The 22439-nt window shown below is 40.7% G+C and overlaps 1 protein-coding gene across 2 annotated transcripts in view; it reads right to left on the bottom strand.

Moving 5' to 3' along the window:
- The window catches only part of RASA3 (RAS p21 protein activator 3), a 1807402-nt gene that overhangs the window by 61477 nt on the left and 1723486 nt on the right, over positions 1-22439 (bottom strand). For both annotated transcript variants that reach the window (XM_044071113.1, XM_044071114.1), the window contains one exon: positions 16260-16366. In XM_044071113.1, coding sequence (XP_043927048.1) covers positions 16260-16366 — 107 coding nt within the window. The remainder of the gene's footprint in view (positions 1-16259; positions 16367-22439) is intronic.

Below are 22439 nucleotides of genomic sequence, written 5' to 3'. Positions count from 1 at the left end.
TAGGAAATCATAGCATCATAGGAGATTACTAGGCTATCGACCAGGAGGTCATTTTAAGCCTAGCTGTTTCATCCCAATGTAATACCATTGAAATGCTAGCCAATACCCAAGACTGCATTTAATGATGACTGCCCATGTCCAGGAGGGTTGTGGGCTCTATCCCCAATAAGAATTTATGGTGCCCCATACACACATCAAGATTCTTCTTGAACAGTGTCATAGAGGTACTCTGTTTCACATGAACTGGTAGCTTGTTCCAAAGATGCGGCAGTGTCACTGGGAGATAAATCTGTCTCTCCAGCATATCCTATTTAAGTCACAGGCCATATTTATGTCCCAGGAACAGGTAGCTCTAGTCCCATTTGATTTACGGATATGGAGCAAGTTCATTAGGTTTGGGTCTTGGTCTGTAGGCCAGGTATAAGTCTCCCCTAAGAAGTCTATACGATACAGATTATAGTGCCAGGGACTTTAGTCAGTCTGTGTAAGGCACATGCCGGAGCACCTTCATCTTCTTTATTAGAAACCTCTGAGGTCTCTCTAATTGCTGTAGGCGCTTAGTACTGTACATGACAAATAAGGCGTTATACTCAATTATGGGCCAGATAAGTGCCTAGTATAGGGGGGATTATAACTTCATTTGCTCTCAAGGCAATGCCTTTACTAATCAAGTGTGCCATGTAGAAAGCTTTCCCTACTACAGGAGACACATGGTGGTTGAAGTTAAGGTCGCAGTCAACATGTGATCCTGGGTCCCTTACCACTTCATGGGTACTTAGGGTATTGTTGTTGATTTCACAGTGTGAGTGGACATTGTTTGTGCTGAAGGAAATGATGATGCATTTCTTTGCATTCAGTTTGAGACTATGACTAATAACACCAGTCAGTGGTCTGTGTGAGACCCTGCTGGAGTATACTGACATCATTTGGGGATTTAATGACTGCACCTAGTTTGCAGTCATCTGCATACTTGGTCAGCCACAATCCCTTAGTTTTGACCTGAACTTCTGAGAAGTATATACCAAACAGTATGGGGTCCAGCACTGACCCCTGTGGTACCCTACTGATATAATATGTCTGCTGGTTGATGTGGAGTCACCCACTTTGACAGTGTGTGCCCGGTTTGTGAGCCAGCTGGCAACCCATCTTACAATGAAGGGGTTTACATTCAGTTTGCTAAGTTTATCGTAATGCCTGAATGTGGGATTGTGTCAAAAGCTTTTGCCAGGTTGAGGTATGCTGTGTGCACAGATTTGCCCTCATCAATAACCGTGTTCACATTTTCAGAGAAATCCACCAGATTTAGCAGGCAGGATCTGTCCTTTATGAAGCAGAATTGGGTAGGATATAGGGTTTCAGGTCAACTATGTCTTTACTTATGAGGTCCATAATGATATGTTCCATGGCCTTACAGAAAAGGCTGGTCGGGCTTCTGGGTCTGTAATTCCCTGGGTCTGTTGTGAGGCCAGCTTAGTGGAGGGGAATAACTGTTGCTGTTGTCCATTCCACAGGAACAAAGCCTGTGGTTAGGCTATGATTGAAAAGGTACTTAGTGGTGATGCTAGTTCATGTTTTAGCCTGTTTAGAAGACAACCTAGGATTTCATCTGGTCACACAGAGGCTGTTTTTTTTTTTGCCTTGGACAAGGCTTTGAGGACCAGCTATTCAGATATGTAGGGTGGGAGTGTGGAGGTTTGGGTGAAGGTTTGTTGTAAGTTAGGAGGGGATAAGGGAGTGAAAATTTTACCAAACCTATCCGCTAGCAGGTTTGCTACCTCTGTGGGGTCAGTGTGTGTGTCATACTATTGACCACTAGTTCTGCATATTATGGTTATTCTTGGCTGTACTTGCTAAATTTCTCTCAAAGGAGCCCTTGGAGGATTTGACAAGTTGTCTTATTTGTCTGTTGAGGCTGAGGAGGGTGCATTTCCACTGTTGGGGCCTTGCCTTTATATTCTTGGACAGCACCTTTTTGCATTTATTGTAAAGTTTGTTGATGCTGGATATCCACCATGGCAGCTTGTTTTTACTTGGGGCTCTGGCTTTGGTTCTTTCTGGTATGGCTGAGTTTATACACTTATGCAAGTGACTGTACAGGGCTTTTGTGTAAGCTTTGGCGTAGTTACCACTTCCAGCTTGGGGTGGGGCTTGGAATGCATTTATACCTTCACCTAGGAGGGTACAGTTTGCCTTGGTGGCGTTTCTTAGTCTGATTTCACCCTTTGTGAGTTCTAGTGTTAGTGCCAGCTTGAAGGTGATTGATTTGTGGTCAGTTATAACTAATGAGGGTCAGACAGTTGCAGCAGTACATCTGTTTGACATGTTGGTGAGGACTAGATCCAGAATATTTGTTCCCCTTGTTGGGGTATGGCCAATTTATTCCAGGGCATTTGAATTAACAAAGTCAAGGAACTTTTGTGCTAGCAAGTTACAGCTAGTGTTCCCAGTTGACGGTGGTATAATTGAAATCCCCCATAACCAGTATGCTCAGTAAAATTTGGGTTGTCTCCAGTTTTGTCAAGAAGGCTTCATGGACACCATGAGCCATGGAGGGGAATCTATAACTGGCTAGGACTTGAATGGGGGTCTGACCCATTGTAACCTGGATCTGGAGTAACTCCATGGAGTTGTCCAGCCTAACTAGACAGGAGGTGAATTTATCTGTAATATAAACTGAAACTTCACCTCCTTTGGTTTTCACATGTTCATTTTGTGGTCTAAAGGTGTGGAAGACATTGTAGTCTTGCAAGACTGGGGTATTCCCTGAGGCATTGAAACAGGTTTCTGTGAATGCACAGACATCTACATCTTCTAGTGATAGAAGTGTTTCCAGGGAGTGCAGTTTTTGGTTTAAGCTCTTAGCATTTGGCAGCATGACCCTTATTTTATTCTGGTTAATTTCATGTCGGTAATGTTGTTTTTGAGACCTTGCTAAAAAGGCAGTATGGGGGAGGCAAGATCCTTTGCCCGTAGCCAAAAGCCTAGAGGTGCCAGGTGCAAACCATCTCTGGCAAAGCAGTGAGTTTTGTCAAACATGGCTTCACAGGCTGATAGGAAGTGGATCCTCCTTGAATGACACCAAAAACTCAACCAATTATTGAAATCAGTCATTTTTTGTTTATACTGTGGCATCACTCTAGGTGATGATAGTATGCTGCTCAAGGATAGGGACATACCTACCTGGGACACATACTCAGAGAGCTCAACCTCATTGTTTCTCTTCATATATTGAGGTATGTCTCAGATCATTCACAAACCACAAAGGAAATCACGGACTAAGCCGAAGAAACTTGTCAATGAACAAACAAACGAATGAATAGTGAACAGCACGGGAAACCACAAGAACGCACAATGGAAATTAGCGCTTTCATTCACTTTTAATTGTAACGTGAACGTCTTCAGAAAAAACGAGAGCTCTCCCCTGCTCTCGTTTTTATACAAAATTACAGGAAGTGATGTAATAAATCCAAATGTACAATAATTAAATTAAATACTTCATATAAATGTACCTTTATGTTACAATTAAAAGTGAATGAAAGCACTAATTTCCATTGTGCGTTCTTGTGGTTTCCCATGCTGTTCACTATCCATTCATTTGTTTGTTCAGATCATTCACACCAACATGAACTATGACAGAGTCATAACAGTATACTTGTTGCTAAGAGACTTGAGTGCATGTATGATCTGACGAATACTGGCACCAGAGAGGCAGCTGACTGACTTTCTTCTTGTCCAACCTGGTAAGTGGAACATCTGTGTGTCTCACTATAGAGTCTACAATGACAATAAAATGTGTTTTTTGAGTGTTACGCCTTACTAGCTTGGTAAGTGAGAAACTGGTGTTGCTATGCGTCATGGGTGCTGTGGGGACTGTGTTACTTGTAGCAGTTTTGAGTTTTGAAGGTCTCTGGTGTTTCAGTAAGTTTTTTGAGAGAACCTCTGTGAATGTGGATTTACGTGTTTGATGCATACTATGTGTATGAGTCGTGGCACTATGAGCATATGTAGTGGTGGGTGAGTTGACAACCTTCTCTGTGTTACTGTTCTGAGTGAGAGAGAGGATGGATTCTAGGTTGGTGGTGTAAACACATCTCTCGCACTCTGTACCAGAGTGTGTGTTATTAGTAGAGGGTTGTCTGTGTACATGAGGCAATTGTTACACTGCTTCAAGAGACCCAAGTCAACAAGGTTGGTAGGAGAAACAAGGGTAGTACAACTGTCCATAATGCTAGGTTGAAGACTGTTGTCACATGGGGGTGGCTATTCAGAATCGATCACGGAGAAGCTCAGTAGATGAATATTTATACTTGGGTTTTAGGGAAAATTTGTTGTATTTAACTGTCTGGCTTTAGCGCACAACTGTGAGGTGCTGCACAAACCAGCAGAAAAAAGCAGGGCCTAAACAGTAGAAGCTAAGAACTTGAAAAAACTTTAAAAAGATTCAAAAGACTGGCCCCCATTATCAGACAGGTCCCAGTCAGCACAATTCTCTCACAAAGGTGCAGATAGGTCCCTTCCAATCCAAGATGGCCTGGAAAATGTGCTCAAAACAAACAAACAACTACAAACAGTTCCAGAAGCAGAACGCCTGTATCTGGACTATGCTACAGCTACTAGCTAACCTAGTTTCAATGGGAAAACACTAGAGGATGTTTAAAACAGCAGAAAAATAGCAGTGAGACACTAAAAAAAATTTTAAAGCAGTAGAACATCTGCGAGGAGGCTTTAAAAAATGTTTTAAATAGTTAAAAGATTGGTTGTTTAACCACTGATTGGTGAGAAAATCAGAACAACCAGAACAGATAGCTTAAAAACCATGGAAAATACCAGTAAATACTTAAACAGTGAAGCTAACAAAAAAGCTCTGTAAACAGTGAAAACAGCAATAAAATTTGATTTAAGAGGCACTGTAAAGCAGACAATTGCAGTACAACAGTGTAGTTTAGTACACAGTAAATAAATACAATATAAATGTAAGCAGCAGGCAATAAAAAGTGCAGCAAATAGCTTAAATAAGCAAAAAAAAAAAAAGCAACTTATGTTTGTTTTCTTTCTGAAGAATTTAACAAACAAGACAGAAAGTACAATTCAAACGTCTCTCTCTGTCTCAAAAAGAGTAACGTTTTTAAATTAAACTACATGGAAAATATAAATATCTTTAAAAGGAATTCACAACTGCTTCATCATACATTTTGCCATTTGTTTTACGTCCTGAACCCTTTCCTGATTTATTCCTCCCTTTAGGACTTATTGTGAGAAAAATAAATAATAATAAAAGAAATAAAATAAAATAAAATAGAGCACCATCATAAAGCTGCAGCAAACTCTACTTGAATATGATATTAAAGGTAATGATTTCACTTATCCTACTTTATGAAACTGCATGTCTGCTTCATTGTAAGGGCCTTTTAATACAATGAGCTAGATTCCAAAATTGTTGCTCTAAGTGTAAACCTGCCCTGGTTCTGAAAGACCTGCTCTCAGTGTATGTGACTTTCTTTGGTGTAAGGCCTTTCTATAAACAGGATTAAGATTGTGGACCAGATTTCAAAACACCTGCTCTCAGTGGAAGTGGTCATTTACACTGAGAGCAAGTCTTTTGTAACTGGGGCCAATATCTCTCTCTTTCTCTTCTCTGCAACAAAATATGTCCCTATGTCATGAAATGATCCCTCACTCTGCTCTCACTTTATCTCCATCTCCTCTTCCCCTTTATGGGCAAGATTCTAGAAGTTGCTGCTGACAAAGATGGCCACTCCCTGGTATCCTATGGTATAATGTCAAGATTCCAGCATGGTTTCTAGACTGAGTACAGAACCTTTATTTTTGTTTGACTTCGCATTGAAGGGATTTTACAAAACATGGACAGAAGCATGCTCACTGTGGCTGCTTTCAAGCTAATAAACATTCACTTATAGGAAAAGCAGCAACGAAATTCCAGACTGTGAAATGAACTATGAATATGAATACTTGCCAAACTGTAGATGCAGAGTAAAGATCACATGTACCCACTCCTTTGTTGAGATGATTTATTCAAGAGTTACTACATGGTTCTGTGTTGGACCTTCTGCTTCTTAAAATCTTTATAAATCCTCTCCTGTTAATTTCAAAGACCTAGAGCTGTTGAATGGCATGCTTGGTCATCACAGGGAAAGTTCAGTTGTGTACACTTACCATAAATGTAGATGTTCTAGTGCATTCACTGCTGCAGTCATAAATGATGAGATTTCCCACCGTGGAAGCCCTTGGCTGGCCTGACTACCAGGGCATTTTCTCCTCCTCCACTTGAAGCTGGCGGATGCCCTAACTGATGTCAAGATGTCTGGGTATAAAGGGAGTTAGCTGGAGCAATAAGCTCAGTGCTTTCTTGCCCCCAAAAGATAAAAGCCCCCTATCAGGTCCCAAAGGTCAATAGCTTAAGCTCAGAAACTCCAGAGCATGTGCAGAGGAGCGAACAACTTAAAACTAAACAGGTGAATTCCCACCCAATCTCATGGGGCAAGAGGGGAAGGAGGGATGGAAAGAACACTGCAACAGTGAACACACTTGAACATCTACATTTATGGCAAGTGTACACAACTGTACTATCTTCTTCATGTTTCACTGCTGCAGTCCTAACTGATGGGATGACTCCCAAAGCTGAAAAGAGGGTGGATGGAAAGTTTATGGAGAAGAAAAGATGCCCTTCAGGATGGCAGTGGCAAACCCTACTCTAGACTTGGAGAAGGTTGGAAGGTGATAATGTTTAGTGAAGGTAAGCAGTGAGGATTGAGTAGTGGATTCCAAAATGTCCTTAGTGGCCACCCGTTTAAGAAAGGCTGGAGATGTACCAGTAGCCCTAGTGCAGTGTGACCTCACCGGGTCTGGAGGCTTTTTTCTGTGGTGGCTGTAGCAAATTAAGATGCAGTGAGAGATCCATTTAGAGATGGTTTGTTTAGAAACTGGTCTCCCCTCAGAGCTACAGGCAAGGGCCACAAAAAGCTGGTCAGACTTCTTGACATTCTTTGTTCTGTCCAAGAAGTAATGCAGTTGCCTATGCACATTCAAAATATGAAGAATTCTTTCCCACTTGTTTTGAGGGTTAGGAAAGAAAGTAGGAAAGTGGACAGTCTGATTTAAGGACATACCTGTAACCACTTTAGGCTAAGGGAAGGGTTGTTCCTAAGAGAGAGACTGTCACTGTCAGGTTGAAAAATGATGAAGGGTTGTACACACAAGGGCCTGAAGCTCTGAAACCCTTCCAGATCAGAAATTTGAAGCTGCTCAAAAGGTTTGAGGGAAAACTTGTCCAGAATTAAGCTGAGATCCCAGCAGGGAACAGGAGGTTTTCTTTATCAGTTCATTTAGGTTGATGTGTTTGTTCTTGAATTGGGAGTTCCATCTGAACCGAGTCTGTAATTTGTTATATTAGGCCCCCAGGCTATTTCCAAGGCATCAGATGTCAGAGCTTGATCCTTAGGAATAAACCTGAAGGGAAGGTCCAGGTTGATGGAGCATGCTTGGGCCTACCAGGTAAACTTTTTCCTGAAACAAAAGAAAAGCTTCATCCTGTAGTTGAGGGATTGAGAATGTTGTCATGACACATTTCTGAGTTACCACTGCACCTTCCTCATATGAAGTCTGGCCAGGGGGGTCACGAGGATGCAAGAGGTCATGTAACCCAGAGCTCTGAGAAACTTTCTAGTTGTGATGCAATCCCTGAGAAGGAACTTTTGGAAGTACAGAACTAGAAAGGTAACCTTGTCTAGGGGTAGGGAGGTCTTGTGAAGAGAGGAGTCCAGCAAGGCTCCCAGAAACAAAATTCTATTTGTGGGGATGATCTGAGACTTTTGGCTATTGATGGTGGACCCCACTGAAGCCATGATCTCCTGGGTGTAAGGCAGGTCTGCTTTGAGTCTTCCTAGATTTGCTGCTTGAAGTCTAAGAAGGGTCTGAATCCACTTTGACCTACAGAAGGCTGTCACTGGGGTTAGGCCTTTCATGAAAAACTTGTGTGTAGAAGACAAGCCAAAGGGCAGAGCATAGAATTGATAATGCTTCACACCTGCTCTAAAGTGCAAAGACCTCCTTTGAGATTTTTCTATGGGAATGTGGAGGTATGCATCCTTAGATTTAAGGTTACCATGTAAGCCCTGGGTGAAATCACAGCAGCAATTTTTGAAGGGTTAGCATTTTTAATTTTAGGACTAGCAAGAATCTGTTGAGCCTTGACAGGCCTAGAATATACCTCCAGGTGCACTCTTTTCTGAGGATGAGGAAAAGCCCTGAGTAACATCCTTTTCCTTGTAATGTGTTAGGTACTGGTCCCACAGAACCTTGGGTGCACAGGAACTGTATTTGCTTTAAGGCCTCTGTTTGTTGGTTTGGTGGAATATCTGGGAAACCTGAGCAAATTAGAGGCTGTCTGAACTGAAATTTGTAACTTTTTTGTATGGTTTTCAGTATTCACTGATCCCTGGTAATGACAGTCTAATTCTTTAAGAAGAAGGACAGCCACCCTCCAAGTCTGGGGGGAAGGGTAGGACATGAGGGGAGGGGGAAAGGGAATTTCATGGAAAGATCATGATTGCTCCCTGCTAGGTTCCTGTTGGCAGGACCCCACAGGCCTACTGGAATCTGCTTACCACTGTCTCAGTCACTGGTGCTGCTTTTGACTCCTTTCCCTTTGAGGTCTCCTATGTTTAGGCTTAGGAGGGGAGGCCAGAAAGGACCAGTGTTGGTAGGGTAATTGTGTCTGAAGTGAGAAGACTGAACCTGAAAAAAAGTCCGTAACTGCTTGCATGGACTTGGCCTTATCCTTCATCTTCTTAAGCACGACTTCAGCCTTGGGGCTAAAAAGGAAATCTTTGTCCAAAGGAGCATCCAAGAGACTGGATTTCACATAATTAAGGAGGGACTGTTCTCTCAGCCAGGCATGTCTTCCAATGACTGATCGTGTATTTGCTGCCCTGCTGGAAGCTTCCAGAGAATCATAGCCACAGTGCAAGGAGTGCTTACCTACTTGACAGCAAGAATTGCACAAGTCTGTTCCTTGGAGGGGACCTTATTTTCAGTCTCACTAGTCTTTGCTTCATCTGGTTTAAAATGGTTTCCTAATACTTCATAATATGAAACCATCAATTTAGAGCCCTCATGACCAGGATAGCAAGGTGTATGACTTTATTTCTGACCCTGTTCAAGGCTCTGCTTTCTTTGTCAGTTGGCAAGGGATTTTCGGAAGTGCTAGCTTTAGTTCCCTTAGGATCTTGAGACACCACTTCAAGGTCTGCTACATGGTTCTTGAAAAGGTGTTTGTGGGAATCTAGAGCTCTGTAAAATCTATCAGGTTTCTGAGAAGCAGGGGCCAGAGGGAATCTGACTGTATTAATGAATCCAGCAAGACTTCGTCCATTACCTGTAACACTGGAGGAATGTCAAGAGGTTTATGCTCAGAAAGTTTTAGAAATTCCCTAAGCCTCTTCTTGGATTGTGGACAGTCCTGTGTTTCTCATTTAAAGTGTTCCCTCAGGGTATGTAGGGTATCCCCAAAGGAAATGTCCTCAGGGGTGAGCTTAGGCAAGGTTCGCATCAGAATTTGAATCCCCATAAGAAGCAACAGATAAACCTTTCTTAAAGGTGAGCTTATCATTATCACCCTCAGAGTCAAATGGATTAGAAGACTCCTGGGGGAGCTAGCCCTTTTCCTTTTACCAGGAGAAGATTCAGGGGCAGAACTGGTGACAGAGAGAGAGAGAGAGGCATCTGGATCTGATTATGGTGATCAAATCCTCAGCCAATCTAAATCCTATTGATAGGACTAAGTTTGGGAGAGGCAGCCAGTACACCTTGTCTGGGGCAAGCTGGACAAAGCCATTTTATGTCAGGCCTTAGACTTGGACCTGAGGGCACCATCCACACTAGGGCTGGAACATGGGTGGACAGCTGAATCCCAGGAACTGTGAGCCGAGGTAATCTCCTGATGACGAGAGCCTCCAGACACCAGCTCGACAGTTTGAGAGTGACCGTCAGAAGATGGAACCTGCAAGGTGGCTCTGGACCCAACTGACAAGCTAAAGCCTTCAATTTTTGTGGTAGTAGAGGGAACCAGTGATTTATTGGACTCTGAACAGGTCTCAATAGAGGACTGTGCCATAACCACAGTCATCGGAGGGGACCGCAAAAGTGTCACCCCCTTCTTCAAGGCGTACAGCAACAGTGGTCCCGCTCCACAAAGGTGGTGCCACAACGGACACCGGGAACTATTGCCCTATAAGCCTGACTAGTCTGGTCTGCAAAGCTATGGAGTGTATCATCATGGACCTCATAAACAAAGACATTGGAACCTCCAGACACTGGACCCTACCCAATTCGGCTTTGTTAAGGGCAGATCTTGCCTCTTAAACCTAGTTGACTTCTTTGAAACAGTTACCAAGGCCACAGATGAGGGGAAGGTAGTCCACACAGCCTACCTGGACCTCGCAAAAGCCTTCGACACAATACCCCACTCAGGCATCATAAATAAGCTTATCAGCTTAAATATCAACCCCTATTTCACAAGATGGGTTGCAAACTGGCTCAGGGATAAAACCCACATGGTCAGAATTGCAGGGGCCATGTCAAACTCTAAACTAGTTACAAGTGGCGTCCCACAAGGTTCAGTCTTGGGACCCCTCTTGTTCGGTATATACTTCTCTGAGGTACAGGCTAACACAGGAGGACTATGGCTGACCAAATTCGCAGATGACTGCAAACTGGGAGCCATAATCGACTCTCCGGCTGACACAAGCATCCTCCAAAAGGGTCTCACAGAGACGGATACCTGGTGCCAGAGCCACGGCCTCAAGCTAAATGCCAAAAAGTGCATAGTCATCCCCTTTGGGAAAAACAAAGTGCCCACAAATTACCACATAGGTGGTAATCCATTAATCTGGAAGAAGTAATTAGGGATTTGGGGACCCAAGTAGATAGTAATCTCTCCTTTGACAATCACATTGCCAAAGTGGTTAGAAAGACTTTCTATATAGCCCACCTTTTCATGAAAGGGTTCACATCTAGATCAAGAGAGGTCATTGTGCCCCTCTACTCATCACTCATCAGGCCCATAATTGAGTACAATGCCCCATTTGGGATGTACCTTACCAGACACCTGCAGCAACTGGAGAGACCCCAAAAGTACCTCACCAAGAGGATTACGGGCCTCAAACAGATGCCTTATGCAGTTTGACTAAAGAAACTCCAGCTCTACTCAGTTGCTTACCACCTACTCAGAGGCGATCTATGCCTGACGTACAAAGCCATGTCTAACCCAGAATTAATGGACATGCTCCACCTCAGGAAATCCAAATCCCTTACAGCTACATGCTCCAGGGACTTGAACCTCAGCAAAGCAATAAATAGGACATGCTGGAGGGACAGACTCCTATCCCAGAGGCTCCCCTCACTCTGGAACAGAATCCCGGTTCATGTTAGGCAGAGCCCCTCACTGACCCTCTTCAAGAAAAATCTTGACGAGTGGATGGGAGATCGTAAGTTTACCCCTGGGATCTCTTCTGTGTCCCTGCTAGACAGAGGCACAGTAAACTAACCTTAAAGGGCTATCTTCTGTGACCTATTATACAGAGGCACAGTTAACTAATCTAAAAGGGAGACGAAAGCCAATCACACTCTGGTTAGGCTTATAAATGCTCTAGGGCAGATAGCCTAGTATCTACCTATGAACCCACAATAAGTCTAGGTGGACTGGGAGACAGCGAACGAGCATCTCCCAGTACCCTAAATTTTGGGGACTTTTGCTTCTTATGTCTGTGAAGATCAACACTGGCCTGAGCAGTGGACAACACAGTACATGAAGGCCTAAGCAACTCGTTAAGTTCTCAGCTAAAATCACAGCCCTACTCTTGATAATCATTTTACTGTTAAAAAGGACACACAGAACCAACAGTCCCAGTGTGGTATCTGCTTGCCACAGCAGAGACAGTTATTAGCTTTCTCTGAAATTAGTTAAGAAACATATGAAAAGCTCCACAATGGGGTACTTAGCTTTAGACGTCTTCTTTCTCTGGTGTGGACCAACCTAGGCACTGACTAACATTCTACTTCAGGCTCCAACAGCAATAACAAACTGATGTTATGGTACCAGTTGACTCTCATTATACCGAGATGTCAAAATGTCAGTCAGGCATCCACCAGCTTAAGGAGAGTAGAAAATTCTCTAGTAGTTGGGCCAGCCAAGGGCTTCCACAGTGGGAAATCCCATCAGTTAAGACTGCAACAGTGAAACATGAAGAACATCTTTTCTTACCTGTTACTCTGAAAGATGCTCTTTGATCTCACTAAGCTAGGCTGTTGGATTGGATTGCTTCCAAGCATTGCCAAATCAGCCGCCCTAAAACAGGCTCAAGGTTTTTGGAACTCCAGTTACACCTTGCAAAGATCCTGGTGACTGAAGTGCTTTTAATCCCTTTTGAAAATGTATTAAATACTACACTTTAATTACCTTGGTGTGCAGCTTGTTCCCTCATTTATCTTTATTATTTATTTAATGAAGTTCAGCTGTCCAAGTGCCTTAAAATCTATTTTTTTCAGGCCATAAGTAAAACAGACCTTATTCTTGATCTGGAATATAGCTTTTCCCATTTGGTAACGTCTCTTGATAGTCCTGCTAAAAAGAATTTGTAGGTGGTGTTTCTGCCCCTGGGGGTAAACGTCACGTTGTCAGTATTTGCACAGCGTGTACATATGTATGCACTGATTTACTTATTTTCTTTTGTTAAATGGGTATGTGAACTTGACTGACTTTCAGTCATGACCTTGACTATTTGAGCAGATACAATGAATAAAACAGACATCACAATATAAACACCGAATGCAACTAATAGCAGAATATAAGCATCACAGACATCAAAATGTGAGCATTGTTCTAAGTATAAATACAAGAAACAGCACAGTATAAGCATCACTAATGTACAATAACAATGTAAATACAGCAATTTTACTTGGACTGCACAAACAACATGTTAACACTACCAGAAAGGGAGTAACCCCATAGGGATACTTCTACAAAGTCTAATGTTGTAAGAGGTACAACAATCGTCATTCCCAACTCTTGTAGTAGTAGATCACACTTTAAGTGGTCAACTACATTTTCCTACAGTTGAGACACATTCAAAAGAAGTGATATATTTAGATTGTCAACTTCTTCAACATTCTTAGATCTGAGATGAACTAACTGCATCTGACCTGTGTCTTACAACTGCAAATGGTTATGTGAATCTGTATAAATAGTATAAAAATAAATGCTAGTGTTTAATTCTGTGCGACACCAAACTAGATATAATGTAATATATGTTGAAATTCAGACTGAATAAACTAAATTATATTAGTTAAGCAAACTATTTACATTATATAAATATACATTAGTGTATATTTGCGGTGTTTACCCTGAAGCTTCAGGTGGATCACTGAATCTACACCCAGAGTAACGTTGCTTCCTGTTAAGAAATATTTAGGCAAGCTGTCCTGATTGTCTTACAAAAAGACAAACTTCAAAACTTCAGGTTCCACCCCTGCACTATTCAGTACAGTTGGCTACATAACTGCTACTTCTGTATACCATTTCTGACACTGCTACACTACAGAATATGGGTACTGTCAGTTACTGCAGCATTACCCTGAGTGTGTATTTTCCCATTCATACTTATAGTTGTGCGATTCCAAGTTTCACAATTAGGTCCTCAGAATTTAAACAGGGATCCTAGCAAGCTACTCTATCATAGTTACTACAGCTGTTTTTCTTACTCACCACCAAAGAGGCACCATAATGGCTCTTCCTAACTGCCGGAAGTGCTATTAACCTTCAACAACTTGTTATTAATACCTGTATGAAACTTGTGGTACAAGATTTTCAATCACAGGAGCAGCCCTCGGAGGCTCTTGCACCTAACCTTTGACATGTCACTAAACTACCTAGTTCAAGGACATAATATTCTTGTTTTTAAAGAAAAAAGGTAGATGCAAATATGTTAGGTGAACACTGCAGATGCTGGCAACCTGTATCAGAAATGCTCTGACCTCTTGCTTGATTAAGGAATCAACTCCTTAAGGCACCTTTACTCTCTTACATAACTGCTAAAGTCTCACTGCAAATTTACCCCCTCTCCTTTTTTAGACTTTGTACATAAAATGCTTGTCTATATATTATCTAGAAGTTAAAGTTTAACATGCCTGCTTTAATACCTATAGTGCAAACAGTCTGTAGAATTATGCCAGTTGCCACAGACAATTAATGCTGTGAGCTATTAATGAGCTGCTTACTGTAGTCCATGGTTTGATTCCTTTTACTTCCATTTGCCTACTGTGTGTCTCTGAAAAAGACTCTTAACCAGACTGTATTCCTATGTTACCCTTAAAGACACAGTTGTGTCCAGTGGATTTACCCCAGTTGTCAAATGAATCAAAAATGCATACTATATTGTAAACATTTTGTTCACTAACTACTACTATGTGATTATTACAATGCTAGATTTTCAATTTTTTTTCTTTTTTCACCTACTGTTGCCTGCTTTTGCTTACTGCTTTAAAGATATAGACTATGAAAAAGGGTCTTCTGGACTAGATCAGCTACAATAAATAAATAAATAAGGAAGACATATTAATGGAGGGTCACTCTAGGCAGCAATGCATTTAGCATTAGCAGCTAAGAGTTGATGCTACTAGTATTAACGCACTACTGGAAGTTAATACTAAACAGTAGTGTAAACCCAGCACAAACACCTGAGGAACATAATGAGGAAGCTGCATTACAGCACACACATACTTACTACTGACTCAGTGAGCAGTCCAGCTTAACATACTTCACTAAAACACACACTGTGGATTTACGGAGCAGTCTAGCCTAACATACTTAACTAAAACACACACTACTGACACAGTGAGCAATCCACCTTAACATACTCTTAATATACTTCACTAAAACAAACACTGTGGATTCACAGAGCAGTCCAGCTTAATATACTTCACTAATACACACACTATTGATGCAGTGAGCAGTCCAGCTTAACATACTATTAACATACATCACTAAAACAAACACTACTGACTCAGTGAGCAGTCCAACTTAACATACTTTTGACATACTTCACTGACACAGACATTACTGACTCAATGAGCAGTCCAGCTTAACATACTCTTAATATACTTCATTAAAACAAACACTACTGACTCAGTGAGCAGTTCATCTTAACATACTTCATTGAAACACACACTGTGGATTCATGAAGCAGTCCAGCTTAACATACTTTGCTAAAACACACACTACTGACACAGTGAACAGTCCAGCTTAACATACACTTAACATACTTCACTAAAACAAACACTACTGACTCAATGAGCAGTCCAGCTTAACATACTTCATTAGAACACACACTACTGACTCAGTGAGCAGTCCAGCCTAAAACACTTCACTAAAATGCACACTACTGACTCAGTGAGCAGTCCAGCTTTCACTAAAAAAACACTACCGACTCAGTGAGCATGAGCAGTCTAGCTTTCACTAAAACACACACTGCTGACTCAGTGAGCAGTCTAGCTTTCACTACAACACACACTACTGACTCAGTGAGCCGTGTAGCTTATAACACACACTACTGACTCAGTGAGCAGTCCAGCTTACAACATTTCACTATAACAAACACTACTGACTCAGTGAGCAGTCTCGCTTACAACACTTCACTATAACACACACTACTGACTCAGTGAGCAGTCTAGCTTATATCACACACTACTGACTCAGTGAGCAGCCTAGCTTACAACACTTCACTATAACACACACTACTGACTCAATGAGCACACCAGCTTAACACAATTCACTACAACACACTGATACATGCTGCAGACTTAGTCAGCAGTCCTGTTTAACATACTTCTCTATAACACATTGATATATGCTACTGGGCCAGTGAGCAGTCCAACTTATGCTTTTCTTCTGTGCTTCACTGACCCAGAAGACTAATGAGGTCCAAATCTTCTGCATTTGCGGCCCTGATTGAATATATTTTCATAGCTGACCTGCCAGAGAAAATGAAGAGGATAGTTAATTATTAAATTCTCTCAATGCTTTAAGTAAGCATAGTCCCCGATTATAATCAAAAGCTGTATTCTTTCTCCGTAGCTTTAATGGAAGTCTAATAAGCCTGTATCTGTTGTAGTGTTTACCCTATAAAGGAGCTCAAACTACCAAAACTGATTTTAACAACGCATTATTAAATGAAACATCTCAATACCTTTGCTTTTATGGTAAGTAAACTCGTGGTTAGTGAGCCTGAACCACCTCTTCTTAAAATTTTTCATTCCAAATCTTTTCCTTCCTTGGGCCCGCTTTATCATAAACCTAATGAAAGGAATGCATATATTAATAAACAGCATTGCATGGTGATAACAGCTTTGCACTGAAATATGCAGTGGATAAGTCAACACATCATGCTACTGCACTTAGACATTTTAATGTTTCCTGGAATGTTCTGTCCTACAAGCCTAGATGACTAGTAAAGTTGACCTAGTAATCTAAACACATAATGGTTAATAATAATAATAATAATAATAACACACATTACAATCTTAGTTAAATATTATACACAATGTTATATTCCTTACTATATCAGGTTAGCTCCTGAAACCAGAGGTACCAATGACACAAATGTAAACTTACATGCAATGGCAATGCAGTTGCTACTTATAAGTAAACACTTGTCTGTCAAAATGCTGGCTTGCACAGGTACTGAAATTAAGTAAAAGTATCTTAAAATGAGTGGTCAATAAAATGAGACTGCATGAAACATATGACAAACACAAGTTGAGACTGTAATTTCTCCGTCTGTTCAAAATATTATACTACATAAAGCTAATGAGTGGCAGGCAATATATTTCTTTCTTTCTTTTTTTTTTTAAACAATAAACATCTTTATTAAATTATCAAGCATGACAAAGGCAATCTTACAAATGAACATAAACCATATTGACAATTTCAGTTGCAAACGTTATACATTACAAACCATGCTGACACAACTGCAGCTGCAAACATTATACACATCACTTATAATATATCCAGTCATTGTCAGTCAAACATTGCATAGCTCATTCAAATCCTGCCTTCTTTTAAATCTCGCTCCTCCTCTGCATGTACTGTTCCCACAATTCCCATTTTTCCTATGTAATTTGTTTCTACTCTTTTCTAAAGATCCCAATTCCAGTTGTTTTATCTCAGTTACTATCTATGCTACTTCTAGTAGAGTTGGTTTAGACTTAGATTTCCATTTTTCAGTAACTGCTGTTTTGGCAGCCATCATAATTAGACTCAGTAAGGCCTTACTATATCTAGGCAATTCTGATTCTCTATCATAGCTCAAAAAATCTTTTCCTTAGTTACACCAATTTGCTCACCCAGTATCTCTGACAGAGCAGCCTGCAGGGAATCTTTAAAGTCTTCCAACTTATTACACTCCCAGAAAATATGTTCCTAGTTACATCTTTCTTCCCCATCACACCTCCAACATTTGCTGTCTACTTAAGGAAAAATTCTTTGGAGTCTACTTGGGGTATAAAAATACCTATGTAAACACTTCCAAGCAAATATTCTAAATCTTCTAGAATTTGTTGCATACTTGGGAAACATACATATATATCCTCCAATTGTTTTTTGTGAACTGCTTATCCAATCTCTCTTCCCAATCCTTTCTAAGCTCCTCTGATTGATTCTTATAATTATCATGAAATATTTTATATGCTCTGCTAATTATTCCTTTCTTAATGGCAACTTCTGTTCTAGATTCTACTAAAAACTCTACCAGTGCTGGTCTTTCATTTAGCACCCCCCATCTCTTTATCTTTGCCTGCACTCTGATATCAATCCTTGATAGGGAAGGCAATCTCTAATCATCAGTCCAAACAAGTTCTTGGCATCTTCCCATTCTGTTACCTTTCCCTTTCTTGTTATTTGCTCCCAATACCTTGGTCCCTTTTCCTTTTTTCTCCAATAAATTCCAGCCCCCTCTTGCCTATTGTCTTTATCCTTAATTGCAGTCATCTTTATCGGCAGAATCTCTTTTCTCCATCCCCGTGATAGTGTAGTTCTTAGACTACTTTTTGCTACTTTTATATATAATATTCTGTATGATTATTTTAATTCCCCTTAAAGGTCTGCATCCAAAATCCCAGTCTCTACTTGTTTCTTCAGCTTCCCCATTTCATTATCATTTCTTTTTACTCTGAATTATATTTCTGCTTGTGCTATGCATAGAACCCTTAACTATGTTGCTTTGCAATACCCCTTCAAATCGGGTAATCCCAGTCCACCGTTTTATTGGAAGAATAAACTTATCCCAACTGACTGTTGCTGTCTTCCCCTCTCGGGTAAAATCATTCAGCTCTTTATTAACTGATGCTCACAACTTCTACTCTAGTTGATAAAAATATGCCTGACCTGTGTATAAGACTGAAGGGACTAAAAACATTTTAACTGCTTGTATCTTTTTATGGATATCCATAAAACACAAGTTCCATTTTTCAGTTCTTGTTTAATCTCTTCCCACATATTCTTAGCTACCACACCAGAATAATTTTAATCCATACTCCTAAATATTTAATTTTATCATGTCCCCATAAGTATGGATATTGCTGAACCAATAATTGTGTGGGTACATAATTTGCTACTATTGCTTTTGTTTCAGCTTCATTAGTTTTGTATCCTGAAAATATCTGAAACTGTCTCAGTATGTTCCATAACACTGTAATGTCCCTTTGTGGTTTTGCCAGATATAAAATAATACTGTTTGCAAACAGAGCCAGCTTTTCTTGACTACCATACTAATTATATCCGTGAATTTCTGAGTCCTTATTTTCTTTGCTAATGGTTCTAAATATAGTGTAAATAACAAAGGGGAGAGATGACACCCCTGCCTACATTTCTATCTTTCTTGAGCTAATTGTTCACATTCCTACCTATGTGTGGCATTAACTGTGCTGTTTAATAAAGCTAACCACTGAACAATGCACTGTTTTCTTTCCATCACATATCTTTAACCACGAAATACTGCAAGCTCAGCTCCAGTGTTAGCAAATATTTAGCACTTGGGTTGCCTAAGAACTGACTGCAGTCTCCATTCAGTCAAACACCTGCAATCTTGAAAGTAGCTCGGCTTCTAGTATGTATTATCCTTAATATTTCTGTTGCCAAGTAATTATTAGATAATGATCTTATCGTTTTTTCATCCAAGCTGCTGTACAGTCATTTCCCACCAAAGTGTAGAATATAGAGCTATAGGTATACTCCATGTACACTCAAATTAGTACACATTTTCAAAGCACCTCATTTAAAGACTATGGCACACTTATACAGTCTGAAGCAAGCCTATAACCTACAGCACATAAACACACAGGAAAATCCTCAACAGGTATGATATCTGGTGGCAATGGTGACGTCTGTGTGCAAAGTGAATGATTTATTTCACAATGTCCTGCAGATGACTGCAACCTTGAAAACATTTTGGGCTGTACAACCCATTTAGTTCTAAGAATAGGTAGTCTGAAAATGCTGTTCTTGTGTTACATACAGTGACAACAATGTTCATCCACAGAGTTTACAACTTGTTGCAGACGTTGTGTTGGGAATAAAGCTTTGCGTTTAGGAAGCTGGGAATTGAACATATACTTGTGCCAGTTGTGGAGATAAATAAGTACAGCAGACAGGGACACTAAAAAAACAAAACATAGTGAATTGAAAATCACTATCAATAATCAACAGACGACAAGTAAAATAATGGGGCATCTGGTGTTTAATGTCTGCATGCATTACCATTTATTTCAAGAAATGCTTTGTTATTAAAGTTTGCTTTTTATATAACTAATGAAAAATGAGAAATAAAATGAGAGATAGGGAAGGATAACAAGGGAGTTCAAAATTTACAGATGTACTATGAATATACAAGGGTCTATATTAGATTGTCGAAACGGCATTACAGCGAATGCCGTTTCAACGACACATAAAAAGCAAAATGCTTAAACAGCGAAAGCTCAGGTCAGCGATTTTTTTCCTAGGGAAAAAATTGCTTGGCCTGAGCCGTGACATTGCCCTTTACCCCACTGTAATAAGATCTAGGAGTTGGTATATTTAGTTGGGGGGGGTGTGGGGGTCACAGCCCCTCACTTTAAATTGTTTTAACTGGTGTGTTTTGTCTTGCTGGTCTACCGATTTTTTTTCCCTAGGAAAAAAATCTGTGACTTGAGGTTTCGCTGTTTTACCATTTTGGTCTTTATGTGTTGTTGAAACGGAATTTGCTGTAATGCCGTTTCAACAATCTAATATAGACCCATATACAAAATATAAAATATGTGCAAAACATTCACTGTACAAATTTATTTTATGATAATTATATTAGGTTAGAGTTAGGCAGGGAAAATTTAAGAGGTATAGCAATCCTCTTGCAAATAGCATGTGTCACTGAATAAGTAAGTTATAAAAGGTTTAATAAGATGCTAAGGTTGAGCACTATTATACCATCTAATCTGCTGATTCCACAATAGTCATACAAATTAGTGACTACTCATCTGACACCATGACCTCATTTGCACCTTATAAGTAATTTGCTTTGTAGGAAAAAATATACAGGAAATAAAACAGGGTAATGAATGGGGCACCAAAAAAGTAAATGCACAGGTGATAGGTATGGAAATACAGTACAGCTCAGACAGCAGATACATAATTTAAAAGGAAGAGGAATTCAAGGAAAACACAGTTTAATGCACGGAAGAGTTCTCGTTAAAGTAATATAATGCACATGGATTGTCAGTTATAACCTCCGCACCATCCTAATATTATAGACCGAGCTTATTGGGAACTATCGCCCTATTAGCCTGACGGGCCTGGTCTGCAAGGCCATGGAACGTATCATCATGGAACTCATAAACAAAGACATTGGTAACCTCCAAACTCTGGATCCCACCCAGTTCGGGTTTGTGAAAGAAAGATCATGCCTCCTGAACCTGATTGACTTCTTTAAGGCAGTCACCAAAGCCGTAGACAAGGGTAAGGTGGTTCACACAGCCTATCTTGACCTTGCCAAGGCTTTCAACACCATCCCCCATTCTGGAATTATAGCGAAACCCACTAAACTAGGGATAAATCCCTATGTCACAAGATGGGTTGCCAACTGGCTCACTGACAGAACCCACACTGTAAAGGTTGCAGACTCCAAATCTGACTTCAAACCAGTGACAAATGGAGTACCACAGGGTTCACCCCTGGGACCTCTCATGTTTGGTATCTACTTCTCTGAAGTACAGGCTAACACAGAAGGACTCTGGCTAATGAAGTTCGCATATGACTGCAAACTAGGAGCCATAGTTGAGTCCCCAAATGATGTCGACATCCTACAGAAGGGCCTCACTGAGATAGATACCTGGTGTCAGAGCCATGGCCTCAAGCTCAATGCCAAAAAGTGCATTGTCATCCCCTTTGGTAAAAACTCTGTACCTAGTAACTACCACATAGGCAGCAGTCTACTTAACACCAAATGTGTGATAAGAGACCTTGGGACCCAGGTAGACAGTAGTCTCTCCTTTGATAATCACATCGCCACCTTAGTCAGGAAGTCCTTCTACATAGCACACCTGTTCTCAAAAGGGTTCTCATCCAGGAAAAAAGAGGTCATTGTTCCCCTTTACTCAACACTCATCAGACCCATTATAGAGTACAATGCCCCTTTTGGAATGTACCTCGCAAGACATCTGCAGCAGCTGGAAAGGCCAAAGTAGTACCTCACAAAGAGGATTACTGAGCTCAAACAGATGCCCTACACTGACCGTCTCAAAAAAACTCCAGCCTTACTCCATAGCATATTGCCTACTCTGAGGAGATCTGTGCCTAACATATAAAGCTATGTCAAACCCAGAGCTGATGGACATGCTACACCTAAAGAAATCCCAATCCCACCAAGCTACATGCTCTAGGGACCTAAACCTTGTCACCACAATAAACAGGACATGCTGGAGGGATAGATTCCTGTCCTAGAGACTTCCCATACTCTGGAACAAGCTACCCATCTATGTCAAGCAAAGTTCCTCATTAGCACTCTTCAATAAAAATCTTGATGAGTGGATGGGAAATAGGAAATACACCCCGGGGATGACTTCTGTGGCTCTGCTCAACAGTGGCACAGGAAAATAACTTTTTTGGGTGGCATAAGCCAGAAAACCTTGTTGGCTAGGCTTACTTAGGCCCTTGGGTCGATAGCCTAGTACCTACCTATGAACCTATTTGGCTTTGTACTATGACAGAAGATAGTACAGCAAATGAAAGAAAGGTGGGGTTGATTCATTGTTGTAACTATCATGCTACTGCACATAATTTTAACAAAAACGAGAACCGTGGGTGTCAGCCAAGACAGATCATATTGAGTTGTTATATAATA

Source organism: Protopterus annectens, chromosome 5.part0 (genome assembly GCF_019279795.1).
Source record: "Protopterus annectens isolate FY-2018-M chromosome 5.part0, PAN1.0, whole genome shotgun sequence".
Classification (NCBI taxonomy): Eukaryota; Metazoa; Chordata; order Ceratodontiformes; family Protopteridae; genus Protopterus; species Protopterus annectens.
Note: the sequence above shows the minus strand (reverse complement) of the source record. Positions and strands in the feature narration are given on the sequence as shown.